This window comes from Neophocaena asiaeorientalis, unplaced genomic scaffold, assembly GCF_003031525.2.
Source record: "Neophocaena asiaeorientalis asiaeorientalis breed wild unplaced genomic scaffold, Neophocaena_asiaeorientalis_V1.1 scaffold503, whole genome shotgun sequence".
NCBI classification, from domain to species: Eukaryota; Metazoa; Chordata; class Mammalia; order Artiodactyla; family Phocoenidae; genus Neophocaena; species Neophocaena asiaeorientalis.
The window spans coordinates 1,547,931-1,564,755 of NW_020173710.1; the positions used below are offsets into that span (position 1 = coordinate 1,547,931).

Consider the following 16,825-nt stretch of genomic DNA (forward strand, 5'->3'; position numbering starts at 1 on the left):
GGTGCTACATAAATGTCAGACTTTATCACTGACCAACTTGATAGTAAGGTTTCCTTTTACCTCCAGAACCTAGAAGAGTAGATACTTAGAACATCCTTGCGGAATTAATTAATCATAACAGAGAATCGAGATACTTGAATTTTAATCCCAGTTCATTGCTTGACTGTGAAGCCTTGGGTAAGTTAATTCACTTTTTGGGTTTTTAGTTAGACTTCAGTGATTTTCATCTAAGACCCCCAGTTTGTGCGGGCTAGCAGCAGAAAGAGTCACGGGAGTTTGTGGGAGATAAATGTTTTAACACAACTGAAGTTACATCCTTTTTTCCAAACAGCAGCTTCAACTTAGTCATAAAAATGGCCTTGCGCCTGACCCTTTTTTATACTCTCAAGGAGAGCGGTCATATTTCTTAGTAGTCAAGATCTGTAATCAGTTTTTTATGTAAACACATTTGTTGGAACTCTTGTGTTCTACAGTAATAATTTATACATGCTTTTCATTTGAGGTATACAGATAGAATCATGTTCTCCGTAGTGCCATTTTATGTTTCAGTTTATGTAATAGGGCTTCTTCCTCGTGCTCTAGCCGATGGAAAATAACTGCCACCGATTTACAAGTTTTATTGAAATGAAAAATACAAATTGTTGTTCATTTAGTGCCTTATTTAAATAGGTTAGTTAAACCAATAATAATTTAATTGGTTTTGAAAACTGCATTTCTGACTTCTGATTTGCAATCATTTTTAAAGATATCATTAGCATACAGTAAAATTCACACATCTTAAGTGGACAGCTTGTTGAATTTCCACAGTTGTACACACCCATATAAATTACCACCAGAAACAAGAAAGAGAACGTGTCCATTCCCCCAGAAAGTTCCATTGTGCCCATTTCCAGTTAGTCTCCCCACCCCCACTCTCTGATTTCTATCATTATAGATTAGTTTTGCGATATTTTTGTGTCATAAAATGGAATCATTCAGTATGTACCCTTCTGTATCTGCCTGCTTCTGCTTAACGTAATGTTTTTGAGATACACCCATATTGCTGAGTATATCAGAAGTTCTTTTTCATTGCTAAATATTCCATTATATCAATGTAAGATTTTTAAATCCATTCTCCTGCTGATGGATTTTAGATTGTTTCCAGTTTGGGATTGTTATGAATATAAGGCTGCTGTAAGCATTCTTGTCTATGACCTTTTGTGGACATATGCTTTCATTTTTCTTAGGTAAATACCTAGGAGTGAAACTGCTGGATCCTGGGGAAGTTATATATTTAACTTCATAAAAAATCGCCAGTTTTTCAAAGTGGTTGGACCATTTTATATTCCTACCAGCAATGAATGAGAGTTTCAGCTGCTTCACTTCCTCACCAGCATTTGATGTTGCTAATCTTTTTTTATATTTTTACCATTCTGTTAGACATGAATTGGTACCTCGCTGTGTTTTTCACTTGTATTTCCCTAATGACTAATGGTGTTGAGCACTTTTTATGTGCTCCTTTGTCTTTCACATATCTTCTTTTGTGGAATGTTTGTTCAAGTCTTTTGCCCATTTTTAGAAATTGCATTATTTTTCTTGTTGACTTAGGGGAGTTCTTTCTATATTCTGGATATAAGTCCATTGTCAAATATATTTGCTGCAGATTTATTTACCAGTCTTTATTTATTTTCTTAATTGAGTCTTTTATTGAGCAGAAAGTTTTGGTTTTGATGAAGTTCAATTTACCGTTTTTTTGATCGTTTGTTTTTGTGTTGTGTGTTTGGTCTGAGAAATCTTTGCTTACCTCAAGACTGAAGATACTGCCTTATATTTTCTTCTATAAACTTTGTTTCTGAGTTTTATGTTTAGGCTGATAGTCTATCTAGAATTCATTTTTGAGCATGGAATGAGATAGAGGTCAAGGTTCATTTTTTTTCTTTTTTTCTTAAATTAATTAATTTATTTTTGGCTGTGTTGGGTCTTTGTTGCTGCGCGCGGGCTTTCTCTAGGTTGCAGCGAGCGGGGCCTACTCTTCGTTGGAGTGTGCAGGCTTCTCACTGCGGTGGCTTCTCTTGTTGCGGAGCATGGGCTCTAGGCACGTGGGCTTCAGTAGTTGTGGCACACGGGCTCAGTAGTTGTGGCACGTGGGCTCTAGAGCGCAGCCTCGGTAGTGGTGGCACACGGGCTTCGTTGCCCCGTGGCATGTGGGATCTTCCTGGACCAGGGATCAAACCCGTGTCCCCTGCATTGGCTGGCGGGTTCTTAACCACTGAGCCACCAGGGAAGTCCCAAGGTTCATTTTTTTCTAAACAGTTATTTTACACGGTCCACACCATTTGGGGAAAAATAACTTTTACCCCCACTGAATTGCTTTGGCGCCTTAGTCAAATTTCAGTTCTTTATATGTCTGTGGTCTATTTCTAGACTCTGTTTTGTCCCACTGATCTATTTGTCCATCTTGATACCAATATCACACTGTCTTGATTACTATAACTTTATAAGTCTTGGAATCGGGTAGTGTTAGCCCTCCAACTGTATTCTTTTTCAAAGTCATTTTGGCTCTTCTGTATCCTTTGAATTTCCATGCAGAATTTCGAATCATTTTTTCTATTTCCTCAAAATAGCCTGCTGGAAGCTTTGTAGAGATTTTGTGACATTTATATATCACTATATGGAGAATGGAGAGCTTAACAATACTGAGTCTTTCAGTCAGGTCTTATTTAGGTTGTCTTTACTTTCTCCCAGCAATATTTTGCAACTTTTCAGGGTCGAAGTCTTTTCCTGGGTATATATTGTTAGATAACGGATGTTCTGATGCTACTGGAAATAGTATTGCTTGATTTTTTAATCTTAGTTTTCAATTTGTTGTTGCTAGTATATAGAAATACAGTGATTTTGTGTGTTGATCTTATAATCTGTAACCTTGCTAAATCTGCTTATTAGTTTTAGTAGTTTGTATATTCCTTAGGGTTTTCTACATACACAATCATGTCATCTGCACAGAAAGACAGTTTTACATTTGCAAATCTCTCTGCTCTCGCTCTCTCTCTCTCTCTCTCTCTCTCTCTCTCTCTCTGTCTCTGTCTCTGTCTCTGTCTCGCCTTATTACACTGGCTAGGACCTTCAGCATAATGTTGAATAGAAGTGGTAAGAGCTGACATTCTTGACTTGTTCCCAAATTTAGGAGAAGAGTGTTCAGCCTATAGGTTTTTGGGTTTTAGTAGATGCTCTTTATCAGATTGAGAAAGGTCTCTTCTATTCCCTGTTTCCTGGGGATTCTTTTCTAACATCATGAAGGGGTGTTGAGTTTTTTCAAATGCTTTTTCTGCATCTATTGCTTGAGATCACATTTTTCTCTTTTGTTCCGTTTACATGGTTCATTCTGTTTACACTGGATTTATTCCTAATTGTAAACCAACTTTACATCCCTGGGGCAAACGTTACTAGTTTGTAATAGATTTTAACTCCCCCAAAGTTCCTCCTTCCCACTGTTGATAGAAATTTTAATTTGGCTATTAAATGTTAATATATAGATTATTTTTTCAAGTAGCAGCATTTAATGAACATCTACTATGTACTGCCGCCATACCAGTGACTGAAGAAACCAATATAATACGTTGTCCCTACTCTTGAAGAGTCACAGCCTATTTGGAAAGTCAGATACATAGATAACAGACAAGTATAGTGCTAAATGTCCACTCAATGAATTATCAGAGTAAGAGAAAAAGGTGTCTTGTGTCTTGTTACTCTTCGTTAATCAGGAGAAGAATCCTGGCAGAGGTGATACCTAAGCTTTCTTAAAGGGTTAACTAAGTGAAAGGGATAAAAGGACAAGAGGGTACAGAATGGACAAAGGCACAAAGTTAAGGCAACACCATGGTGCTTCAGAGGAACTACCAGTAGCTCATCGTTGTTTAAGCATCAAGTACCAGGCTGAGCATGATGCATGATGATATTATAAAAGTATCAGCCAGATCACTGCAAGGCTTGTGTGCCAAATGAAAGAGCTTGTCCTTAGTTCTGCGAATGATGGGAGCTGTCATGAGATTTTAAGAAGGGAAGAAGGATGTGGTCTGGTTTGCATTTTAATCAGAACCCTATGGCAGATTTGTGGAGGACAGATTTGAAAGTGCCAAGGCTGGAAGATCAGTTAGAAAACAATAATGAGGTCTTGAACCTTAGCAATGAGAGCAGAAATGGAGAAGAAGGGTCAGATTTGAGAAATACTTAGGAAGTAAAACTGGCAGAACTTGGTGATGGACTGATTAGAGGATAAGTAAAGAAAGAGAGTGTATTAGTTTCCTAGGGTTGCCATAACAAGGTACAGAAACTGGATGGTTTAAAACAACAGACTTTTACTGTCTCACAGTTCTAGAGGCCAGAAGTCTGAAATCAAGGTGTCAGCAGGGCCATGTTCCCTCTGAGACTCTGGGTAGAAGCCTTCCTTGCCTCTTCCTAGCTTCTGGCGGTAGCTGTCGATCTTTGGCGTTCCCTGGCTCGTGGCTCCGTTACTCCAGTCTCTGCCTCTGTAGTCACATGGTGTTCTCCCTGCATATCTCTGTCATATTGGAGTAAGGGCTCACCCTACTCCAGTATGACTTCACCTCCACTAATCATATCTGCAATGACCCTATTTCCAAATAAGGTCACATTCTGGGGTACTGGGAGTTAGGGCTTCAACTTATCTTTTTGAGGGGCACAGTTCAACCCATAACAAAGGGTAAAGTCAAAACTGCCCTTAGTTTTCTAGCTAAGAGTTTATAGGGTGTGACCCCTGGCTAGGTAGGAAACACAAGTTGAAAGAGCTAGTTTAGGAAGAAGAGGAATTCAAAATTGTCTAGAGGACATACAGGAAGAGCCGTTTTAGCAGTCAGTTTTATAGGTCTGAAGTTCATCTCTTTAAGATAGAAACAAACTGTTGAGACTTACGGATAGCATGAGTAATTGGCTTCATCTTTTTATTGTTGAGAACATGACATGATGGTTGTTTCATAGCGGCTGTTATTATAGCAAGGTCAGAGATCTCTATCTTGAGGTGGTATTATACTGTCATTCCCACTCATTTTAGAACCAACAGTGAGGAAGGAAGCACTGTTGACCAAAATCACATCATTTTAATAAACACCTTTGTCACTGATGCAACAGCTTGAAAATTGCCAAATTATCTTAAGACTCTACTAATTGTGTTTAAATATAATTTCAATATATAGGAAAAATAATGGACATTTATAGACTTAGTGGACATTTATAGACTGTGAGACATTTAAACATCCTCAGTTTGGAACAATGTATCCCCTTTTAAAAATACTTCTTCTCGGGCTTCCCTGGTGGCGCAGTGGTTGAGAGTCCGCCTGCCGATGCAGGGGACGCGGGTTCGTGCCCCGGACTGGGAGGATCCCACATGCCGCAGAGCGGCTGGGCCCGTGAGCCATGGCCGCTGAGCCTGCGCGTCCGGAGCCTGTGCTCCGCGGCGGGAGGGGCCGCAGCGGTGAGAGGCCCGCATACCGCACAATGCGTTACCATTTGTAAGTACAGTTAACATCTTCATTATGTGATAAAGTAAATAGTAGTTTACTATTGTCAATATTAATTTCATACTTTTAAGAATGGTTTCAATTTCAAATACTTCAAGTATGTGATTTAGAAAAATATAGTCACACAACTATACTCCTTCTGTGCATTTCATTAAGTTTAGTACATTCTGTTCTCTACTAACCTGAAATGGTCCAAAATATATTTGCCCAGAGCTCTAAAACTATCTCAGATTCCTGACTGCATTTTTCTCTCAATGCAGGAAGTTTTGCTGGAGCTGCTAGAACAATGTGTGGATGGCTTATGGAAAGCAGAACGTTATGAAGTAATTTCTGAAATTTCCAAGTTGATCATTCCAATTTATGAGAAACGTCGAGAATTCGAGGTAGGTAATTTAAACATTTGCATCATTGGCCTGTATGTTTTATTTTGGTCTTAAGTTACTATCCTTAAAAAATGCTAGGAGGCCCTAAAATTACAATCCTACCTCATATTCACATAAATTTTCCAAATGAAATTAAGGACCAGACACTTGATATAAATTGAAATTTACATTATACCAGTGGTTCGCAAAACATTTTTATCTAGCAATCTCTCCTCCTCCACTCGTGGCAGAAAACAATCAATGTCGTCTTCACTAAACCTTCACTAAAAAAAGCTGTTGGATTTCCATGTAGCCCAGGAAGAGTGATAGGCATGATTCTATTCTTTGCAATTTGACGGTGAGACTAAAGGTGCTGGCAGATGACAGTAGGGGAGATAATAGTAATAGTAATAACCCTATTGTGAGGAGTTTTTCCAATTTAGTCTGCCAGATAAAGCTGTTGATAAAGGGTAGTTAATAAAGAATAGTAGTATAATGAGCAGCTGTTGCCACCAGCACAGAACAAGAATTTTTTTTTTTTTTTTAGGACTCTCAACCACTGCGCCACCAGGGAAGCCCAGAAATTTTTTATATTCAAGTCTCTAAGTCCACATCATAATTTTATACCCTTACTGTGCTGGGAAGGGATGATTTAGGATTCAAGCCATTTTTTTTTTAAAGCAAAGCAGTTTATCCTTAAATATAGCAAGTAGTCTTTCATTGTTGAAGAAGTTTCCAGGAGTGAAAACATACATTTAATATCATCTGTGTAGTGTTCTAATCTCTGTTCCAAACTGGCTCCGATCAAACTCACCTTTTCTTCCTAGGTTCTGGGTCTTTCTCTCTTTGCCGTGCTTTTGGTGTGTATGGGGGCATGCCTGAAAAATCATAGCGGAGTTCAAGTGATTATATGAAAAAGCAAGAGTTAAATAATTAAATCTAAGTCGTACAGATGACAAAGAATAGCCTATGAGACAAGACAAGAATTGGCATTGAGCTTTCTTTCAAAGCATTACATCCTAAGAACCTTTGTAAACGTTTCAAAATACCCACTCTCTTACTCTTAGGTTGAAGATCAGGTTATTAGAAACCCAGGGAACATTTTGCTACTCAGTTGACTAATAGGGAAAAAAGAAAGATAGATCTTCCCTACACGTTAAAGGAAGCAACATGTTCTATAGGGGAACTACTCCTATTCCCTTGTAGGGGTACAAGGGTCTGTATAGATCCCTTAGTGTTCTGCATGAGATGAAGTAATTTTTCAGCGTATCTTTATGGGATGGGCTGAAAAGTGTCAGAGGTGGCAGCCATAAAGGTAAGGAAAACTTCCCTCAAATTGAGCTCAACTGCAGAAAATAATATAGGAAGAATGTTAGACAAAGAATGTCTGCTTCTGTGCTCCCCTTTTTTTACTGAAGTGAAATTCACTAACATACAATTGACCATATTCTAGTGTGCGATTCAGTGGCATTTAGTGCGTTCTTAACGTTACGCTCTCACCACCTCTCTAGTTTCAAAACATTTTTATCACCGCAGAAAAAGACTCCATATCCTTTAGTAATCACTCTCCACCCTGTGCCCCACCCTCTGGAAACCACTAACCTGCCTTCTGTCTATGGATTTGCCTATTCTGGATGCATCATAAAAAAAAATTAATACAACATGTGACCTTTTGTTTCTGGCTTCTTTCACTTAGCATAATATTTAGAGATTCATCCAGGTTGTAGCATGTTTCAGAACTTCATTCCTTTTTATGGCTGAATGATATTTCATGGTATGGATATACCACAATTTGTTTATCCATTTGGGTTGTTTCCACATTTTGGCTATTATGAATAGTGCTGTTGTAAACAGTTATGTATAAGTTTCTGTATGGGTATGTTTTCTTTTTTTATATCTAAATTTATTTATTTAATTTATTTATTTTTTGGCTGCGTTGGGTCTTTGTTGCTGCACGCGGGCTTTCTCTAGTTGCGGCGAGCGGGGGCTACTCTTTGTTGCGGTGCGCGGGCTACTCACTGCGGTGGCTTCTCTTGTTGTGGAACGTGGGCTCCATGCCTGCGGGCTTCAGTAGTTGTGGCTCGCGGGCTCTCGAGCACAGGCTCAGTAGTTGTGACGCAGGGGCTTAGTTGCTCCGCGGCGTGTGGGATCTTCCCGGACCAGGGCACGAACCTGTGTCCTCTGCATTGGCAGGTGGATCCTTAACCACTACGCCACCAGGGAAGCCCTGGGTGTGTTTTCATTTATCTTGGATATATACCTAAGAGGGGAATTGCTGGGTCATAGGGTAACTCCGTTTATAACTTTTGAGTAACCAAAAGTTATTGAGTAACTTCTGTTTTCCCTTTTACACTCCCACCAGCAGGGTACACATTCCACATCCTGATCAACACTTATTTTTGGTTTCTTATTACAGCCATCCTAGTGGCTGTGAAGTGGGGTCACATCGTGGTTTTGATTTGTATTTCCTAATGACCAGTGATTTTGAACATCTTTTCATGTCCTTGTTGGCCGTTTATATATATTCTTTGGAGAAATGTCTATTCAAGTCCTTTGCTCACTTTTAAATTAGGTTTTTGTCTTTTTGTTGTTGAATTGTGGGAGTTCTTTATATTTTCCGGATATGAAAACTTATCTGTGGTTTACAAATATTTTCTCCTGTTCTGTAGGTTGTCTTTTCACATTCTTGATAATGTTCTTAGCACAGCGTGCTCCCTTTTTCTGGATGTGTAGAAGAATATATTCTTTGAAAATGTCCGTGAACTTGTATAAAAGGAGTCCACACTCAGGCTTATACTATTATTTTTCTGTCTGCATTTTATTTTCTTCTCCAAAATTGTTCGCATGGATTGTTTATTCTCATCTCTCCACCTAAGAGCTCAAGCAAAGCATTTTGCTTATCTTTCAGTTAAAATAATTCAGACATAAGAAAAAAGTAGTCAGTAACACAGTATTTTTAAATTATACACTACCATTGAGATATGAATGAAATGAAACATGCTACTTAGAAATACAGTGTTATTTGACCATTTTAAGCTCTACCCTATGACCTAAAGTTGTTAAGGAGTTTTGTCTAATAATGACCATGGGGGAGGGGAGTGTGAATGACCCCACCAAAACCGTTTTGCAAAGGAATTAGTGTTGCTTTTTTTTTTCCTGTGCATTTATCTTAGACATTTACTAACTAACCAAAAGACAAAGCTGTTTCGTTTATTCTCATTTTTCAGAAACTTACTCAAGTTTATAGAACTCTTCATGGAGCTTACACAAAAATTTTGGAGGTTATGCACACAAAGAAAAGACTTTTAGGCACTTTCTTCAGAGTTGCCTTTTATGGCCAAGTAAGTATACTTTAGTTCATAAAGTTGTTTTCCTTTTTAAACATTCACCTTTGAATGATTACTGTAGCAGCAGTTATTGGTTCTAGGATTCTGTCTAGATAGAGCACCTGTCACAACAGCAGGAAGCCTCGTTTGTAAGTGTAAAGTTCACTTTGGTTCCCATGTCTAAATCCACTAGGTCAGAGAACAACATATAAAATTTGAATGTTTCCTCCAGTTTCATTTTTTGTTAAGTTTCTTAAATGTATACTTAATATCTAGCACTGAAAGATTTGCAATAAAAATCAGGTAAGTATGCAGGCGATGAAAAAATCGAGTGTGGAAATCTTCAGGCCAATAATATGCTCACATGACTGTGAGTTTGAAAATTCTCATTTGTTTCAGTTAAAATATATGCATGTGACTTTTAGTACTATTCTGTAAAATCTATTTCAAATACATTATTGCTAATTATTTAGTAGATTTTCTCTAAGTGCTTTGTTTGCTCATATTATTTATAAATTGTCATATGTTTAACTTTATAATAGTCTTTTTTTGAAGAAGAGGATGGGAAGGAGTACATCTATAAAGAGCCAAAGCTCACCGGCCTCTCGGAGATTTCCCTGAGACTTGTTAAACTTTATGGTGAAAAATTTGGTACAGAGAATGTCAAAATAATTCAGGATTCAGACAAGGTAACATATTTATTGGTTCCAGGTGTGGTACGTTGCTTCTGACTTTTTCCCTTTTTAGCTAGTGGAGGAGAGGCATGGGAAATAGAGCCTTTCCAGATCGTGAAAGAAAGGACAGGGGCTTTGGAATCAGAAAGAAGGATTCAAATCTCCATTCTCTGCCACTTGCTAGCTGTGTGACCATGGGGAAGTTACTTAACCTCTCTGTGCCTCATTGTTCTCATTAGTAAAGTGAAGTTAATAATAGTGCCTTCCTCATGGAGTTGTTGTACGGATTAAATGAGTTAATATATGGAAAGTGCTTAGAGTTCCTGGTATGTAAAAAAGCATTCACTAATAATAATAGAAGCTGGCACGCTCAATAAAGGTTAGCTATTATTGTGAATGCTGTTGGGCATCATGATTGTCAATTTCATACTTTATGATTAAAATCATCTTAGGACACACATTTTACTCTAAGATATCCTTAGTTCACTAGTTACATTCGCAGCGATGTAGGTTTAGGAGAGATGCCTTGGGCCTTGATCTAAAGATTATCCATCCCACTAGCCCTGCCAAGGCAAGGATGAGAAAGGTTCCAGCAAGAGAGGCTCTTTCCTAGAAATGCATAGTTCCCTATAGACAGAATCGCGTGAAGCCACAATAGGAATGCCTGACTGTCCTTAGTTACCGTGGGTATGTACAGGATGAGAGCTGACTTTTCAGGTAGGAAGGACCTATACAGTGCAGGATCTGTAGACCCCAGAAATATTTACTGCGTGACTATGATGTGCATGGTGCTATGCAAAGCACTCAATAGCTAACAGGCAGCATTGCCGGAGTGAAAAGCCCGTGGCGCTAGTAAAGACACTTCATTTTCTACTATGAAAATGATCTCTTCACTTTGTAAACTTACCTATATCTCATGGAGATGATTTTATCTTACACGTATGCCTTCGACGTTTAAAAATAGACGTGCTGATAGGTTCGAAATTCATGAATATTTGGCAGAACCTCTCTACTTCTGATCCGTTTCACTATTTTGTGTTGTTTTATTGAATTAAGGCAACAGAAAATTTCATCTCCTTATAGCCAGAAAGTTTTAGGCTTGCTGCCATACTACTGATACTATAAATGGAAAGTTAATAGAAAGCCAGACTTGCAGAATAACATGCGGTTTCCTACTTTCTTCTGCCTCCGAAAACCTGGCCAACAAGCACTAATGACAAACCACCATCAGGCAGCTGGACTCCTGACATTTTTATGCACAATATTTTAGTCATCCTTCACAGGCAACAGATACAATAAGCAGTTGCTACTTTTAAAATCCTTATTTTTTTCTTAATGTGTGAAATTGAAAATTAAAAACACTCTTTTACTTGCCAAAGAACAAAATTTGCTTAAGGGCACAAACAATGTGAAAAACAGTTGGGCGGTATTTTCGAGTATTTTAAATGTATCTTTCCTTGGACCCAATAATTTCACATTTCGCATTTTATCTTGTAGATAGATATACACACATAAAGATGTATGTTTAAAGGTGTTTATTGCTGCAGAGTTTATATAACAAAAACCTGGAAACAATCTAATATCTACATGATTAAGGAAGTGGTACTACCCCCATATAATGGACATAGTATCCTAAGCATTAAAAAACTGATGAGTATTGATATATCTATCAAGATATATTATTGAGAGGAAAAAAGGTGAGGCATAGAACATTATGGATAGGATGATTACATTTGTGAAAATTGATATTCACATATACGCACCTGTTTATGCTTAGGAAATTTCTGGAATGATACATACAAAATTGTTAGCCACGGTTATCCCTGAGGAGAGAGACTAGAGTCTTATGTGGGAAGAAAGACTTTTTTTTTTTACTTTTCATATATACCCTCATGTACTGTTTGAATGTTTACCGTATACATAGTTTATTTTATAAGGTCAAAATCAGTCTTGACCTCTTTTTTATTTTCCTTCTATGTCTTGTCTTAGCCAGATACTTAACCTCACCTGAGCTTCTCTGGAGAAATCTAGCTTTTGAATGGGAAAGAAAAGAAAGGATTTCTAGATTTAGGCTTTTAGATTTTTATGTAATAACAAGTAGAATGGGTTTGGAGAAGTTTTAAAAGTTGCTAAGAAACTTTCCCTTGTCTATGGTCCTGTATATGTGGAGAGAAAAGAAAAGGATGTAGGGACTGTTTCTTGGGAGGTTTTTGTTGTTTTTTTGGTTTGTTTCCATTTTTCCTAAGCTAAACACAAAAAGGCCTGACTATGATAGATTGCAAGGATATTGACAGCGCCACCAACACCCAAGGCACAAGTCAAATTTAGTTGGGAGAACCCTGAAAGAAGAGGGCCCTGGGAATCATCTGGAGTTAATGGAGACACTGCAGCATAGCTTCTTAACATGGAATTTAGACTCTTTATGAAATGGTTTGTAACTATTATAATTTTATATCTCTGAAATAGAACCATCCTCCTTTCCTGTGGTCCCCTTCCTCCATAGAATGGGCTTAGTGCGATCAAGAGTACCCACTCTTACAATGTCAAATACTGCTTGTGGATGTACGAATTGTCATCTTTTCTGTAGGGTAGTTGGGTAGTATGTATCAAAATTCCCCAAACAATGTAAATCTTTTTTTTTTTTTTTTTTTCTGCTGTACGCGGCCCTCTCACTGTTGTGGCCTCTCCCGTTGCGGAGCACAGGCTCCGGACGCACAGGCCCAGCGGCCATGGCTCACGGGCCCAGCCGCTCCGCGGCATGTGGGATCTTCCCGGACTGGGGCACGAACCCGTGTCCCCTGCATCGGCAGGCGGACTCTCAACCACTGCGCCACCAGGGAAGCCCCCATGTAAATCTTTTAACTAAGCAACTTCTCGTCTAAAAATGTTTCCTAAGGAATAAATCAGAAGAAAATATACACAGTTTTAAATACAAGGATGTTCATTGGAGCATTATTTATAATAGCAAAATGTTGGAAAACAACCTGAGTCTGTTCATGAGGGACTGATCTAATAAATCATGTTTATCCGTATCCATCCATTAAAAGTCATGTCAATGACTATAATATAGAACTGTGATAACTATCTTTTTTATTGTGGTAAAATACACATACCATTTGTATGTTAACCATTTTTAAGTGTACAATTCAGTGGTGCTTCCAACACCATGTTGGGTAGAAGTGGTGAAATGGGCATCCTTGCCTTGTTCCTCATCTTAGAGGAAAAGCTTTCAGCCTTTCACCATTGAATGTGATGTTTGCTCTAGGTTTTTCACGGTGGCCCTTGATCAGATTGTAGACATTTCCTTCTATTCCTACTTTATTGAGTGTTTTTATTATGAAAGGGTGTTGAATTTTGTCAAATGCTTTTTCTGCGTCGATTGAGATGATCATGTGGGTTTTTTTTCCCCCTTCATTCTGTTAATGCAGTGCATCAATATTACATTGATCAATTTTCATATGTTGAACCATCCTTGCATTCCAGGAATAAATCCCACTTGGTCATCGTGTACAGTCCTTTTAACATGCTGCTAAATTCAGTTTGCTAGTATCCTTTTGAGAGCTTTTGCATCCGTGTTCATAAGGGATATCGGTCTGTAGTCTTCTCGTGCTGTCTTTGTCTGGCTTTGGTAATCGGAGTATTGCTGACCTCATAGAATAAGTTAGGGAGTGTTTCTTTCTCTTCACTGTTGCGGAAAATTTTGAGAACACTTGGTGTTAGTCCTCCTTTAAATATTTGAGAGACTTCACCAGTGAAGATACCAAGTCCAGAGCTTCTCTCTGTCAGGAGATTTTTTATTACTGATTGAGTTTCCTTACTAAAGATCTGTTCAGATTTCCCTATTTCTTCATGGTTTAGTCTTGGTAGGCTTTGTGTTTCTAGGAATTTGTTCATTTCACATTTCATCTAGGTTTTCTAATTTGTTGGCATATACTCGCTCATAGTACTCTCTTATAATCCTTTTTATTTCTGTAGGATTGGTAGTAATGTCCTCATTTTCATTTCTGATTTTAGTAATTTGAGTGTTCTCTCTTTTTTTCTGTTCTATTTAGTTAAAGGGTTGTCAATCTTGTTGATCTTTTCAAAGAGCCAACTTTTGGTTTCATCGATTTTCTGTGTTATTTTTCTATTCTCTATTTCATTTATCTGTGCTCTAGTCTTTATTATTTCCTTCCTTCTGCTAGCTTTGAGTTTAGTTGTTCTTCCCTTTCTAGCTCCTTGAGTTGTAAAATTAGGTTGTTGATTTGAGAGCTTTCCTGTTTTTTAATGTTAAATGTTAGAGCTATAAATTCCCCCTCCCGCCCCGTAGCACTGCTTTTGCTGTGTCCCATAAGTTTTGGTATGTTGTGATTTCCTTTTCATTAATACCTAAGTATTTTCTAATTTCCCTTGTGATTTCTTCTTTGATCCATTGATTTCTTCAAAGAATATGTTGTTTAATTTCCACCAATTTGTGAAGTTTCCAATTTTCCTTCTGCTGCTGAGTTCTAACTTCATCCCATTGTGTTCAGAGAAGATACTTTGTATGATATCTGTCTTTATAAACCTATTGAGACTTATTTGTGGCTTAACATATAGTCTATCCTGGAAAGTGTCCCATGTGCACTTGAGAAGAATGTGTATTCTGTTGTTGGGTAGAGTTTTCTATATATATGTCTGTTAGGTCTAGGTAGATCATTGTGTTATTCAAGTCATCTATTTCCTTACTTACCTCCTGCATGGGTGTTCTATCCAGTATTAAGAGTGAGCTATTAAAGTCTCCAACTATGATTGTAGAACTATTTATTATTTCTCCCTTCAGTTCTATCGATTTTTGCGTCATATATTTTGATGATCTGTTATTAGGTGTGTAGATGTTTATAATTGTTTTATCTTCTTGCTGTATGGAACCTTTTATCAATGTATAACGTCCTCCTTTGTCTCTTGTAACCTTTTAAAATTTAAAGTCTGTTTTTTCCAATATTAGTATCTTTACCCCTGCTCTCTTTTGATTACTATTTGGATGGGATATCTTTTTCCATTCTTCCACATTCAGCCTTTGTGTGTCTTTGGAGCTAAAGTGAGTCTCTTATAGACAGCGTATCGTTGGATCATGTTTGGTTTTTGTTATTCCATTCTCCCAATGTCTGTCTTTTGTTTACAGAAGTTAACCCATTTATATTTAAATTAATTACTAATTATTAAGGAGGGACTTTACTGCTGTCATTCTGCTATGTTTTCTATGTGTCTCATAGCTTCTTTGTCTCTCATTTCCTGCATTACTATCTTCTTTTGTGTTCAGTTGATTTTTTTGGCAGTGGTTTTTGTTTTAGTTTTTAAATCACATCCTCTCTCTCTCTTTAAATTTTATTTATTTTTGGCTGCGTTGGGTCTTCGTTGCTGTACACGGGCTTTTCTCTAGTTGCGGTGCGCGGGCTTTTCCTTGCAGTGGCTTCTCTTGTTGCGGAGCATGGGCTCTAGGCACACGGGCTTCAGTAGTTGCAGCACACGGGCTCAGTATTTGTGGCATGTGGGCTGTAGGGCACACAGGCTTCAGTAGTTGTGGCACGCGGGCCGTGGAGTGCAGGCTCAGTAGTTGTGGTGCACAGGCTTAGTTGCTCCACAGCATGTGGGATCTTCTCGGACCAGGGCTCGAAGCCGTGTCCCCTGCATTGGCAGGTGGATTCTTAACCACCGCGCAACCAGGGAAGTCGTCCCTCTCCCTCACTTTTAAGGACAGTTTTGCCAGATATAGGATTCTTGGTTGATAGATTTTTTTTTTCCTTTGGCACTTTGAATATATCAGTCCACTGCCTTCTGGCCTCCAAAGTTTCTGATGAGAAATCTGATAATCTTATTGAGGATCCCTTGTGTGTGACAAGTCGTTCATCTCTTGCTTCTTTCAAAATTCTCTTTGTCTTTGGCTTTTGACATTCTGATTTTAATATGTCTCAGTGTGGGTCTCTTTGAGTTACCCTTCTTGGAGTTTGTTGAGCTTCCTGTCTTTCATCAGATTTGGGAAGTTTTCACCCATTATTTCTTCAGATATTCTCTCTGTCCTTTTCTCTGTCTTTTCTCCTTCAAGGACTCCCACAATGGGTATGTTCGTCTGCTGGATGATGTTCCACGGGTTCCTTAAGGCTCTGTCGCTCTTCTTCAGTTTTTTTTTCCCTTTGTGTTACTCTGATTGATAATTTCCATTGTCCTATCTTCAAGTTTACTGACTATTACTTCTGCCTGCTGAAATTTGCCTTTGAATCCCTCTGGTGAATTTTCATTTCAGTTACGTTTTTCAGCTCTGAAAAAAATTTTTGGTTTCTTTTTAGATTTTCTCCCTCTTTATTGATATTGACATTTTGTTCATACATCATTTTCTTGACTTTTTCCATAACTTCCTTTAGTTCTTTTAGCATGAAGACGGTTGTTTTAAAGTCTTTTTCTAGGAGATCTGCTGCCAGGTCTTTTTCAGGGACAGTTTCTATTGGTTTATTTTTCTCGTTTGAATGGGCCATACTTTCCTGTTTCTTTGTATGCCTTGTGATTCTTTTTTTGTTGAAAACTGGACATTTGAATTTAATAACGTGATCACTCTGGAAATCAGATTCTCTCTCTGTCCCAGAGTTTGCTGGTTTTTGGTTTTGTTTTTAATTGTTGTAAGCTGTCTCTGTGCCAGGGATAAGCCTGAGGTGTAAACCTGGGGACTTATCAGGTCTTTCCTTAGCCTGTGCCTTCCCCTGAGCATGTGCAGTGACTTTCTAGTTTCCTTCATATATGCAGTTGCTTTTGAACGCCCTAGTCTCCAGTGTCTGGCTCCCAAGAGGGGAAAGAGAGGAAAATGAAGGGAGGAGGGGGAGAAAAGGTACCGGTCCTTTAAATACCCTGGAAGTCACTTCAGCCAGAGGGGGAGGGCCTTGCAACAATGGGAAGAGGTGCTACAGTAATGGCCTACAGCCTCTTTGACTGCCCCCCCC

At 38.3% G+C, this 16,825-nt stretch overlaps 1 protein-coding gene across 1 annotated transcript in view; it reads left to right on the top strand.

The window, feature by feature from the left end:
- DOCK11 (dedicator of cytokinesis 11) overlaps positions 1-16,825 on the top strand; it is a 176,312-nt gene that overhangs the window by 150,900 nt on the left and 8,587 nt on the right. Inside the window, exons 45-47 of the mRNA XM_024750587.1 lie at positions 5,774-5,896; positions 9,103-9,216; positions 9,744-9,890. Coding sequence (XP_024606355.1) covers positions 5,774-5,896; positions 9,103-9,216; positions 9,744-9,890 — 384 coding nt within the window. The remainder of the gene's footprint in view (positions 1-5,773; positions 5,897-9,102; positions 9,217-9,743; positions 9,891-16,825) is intronic.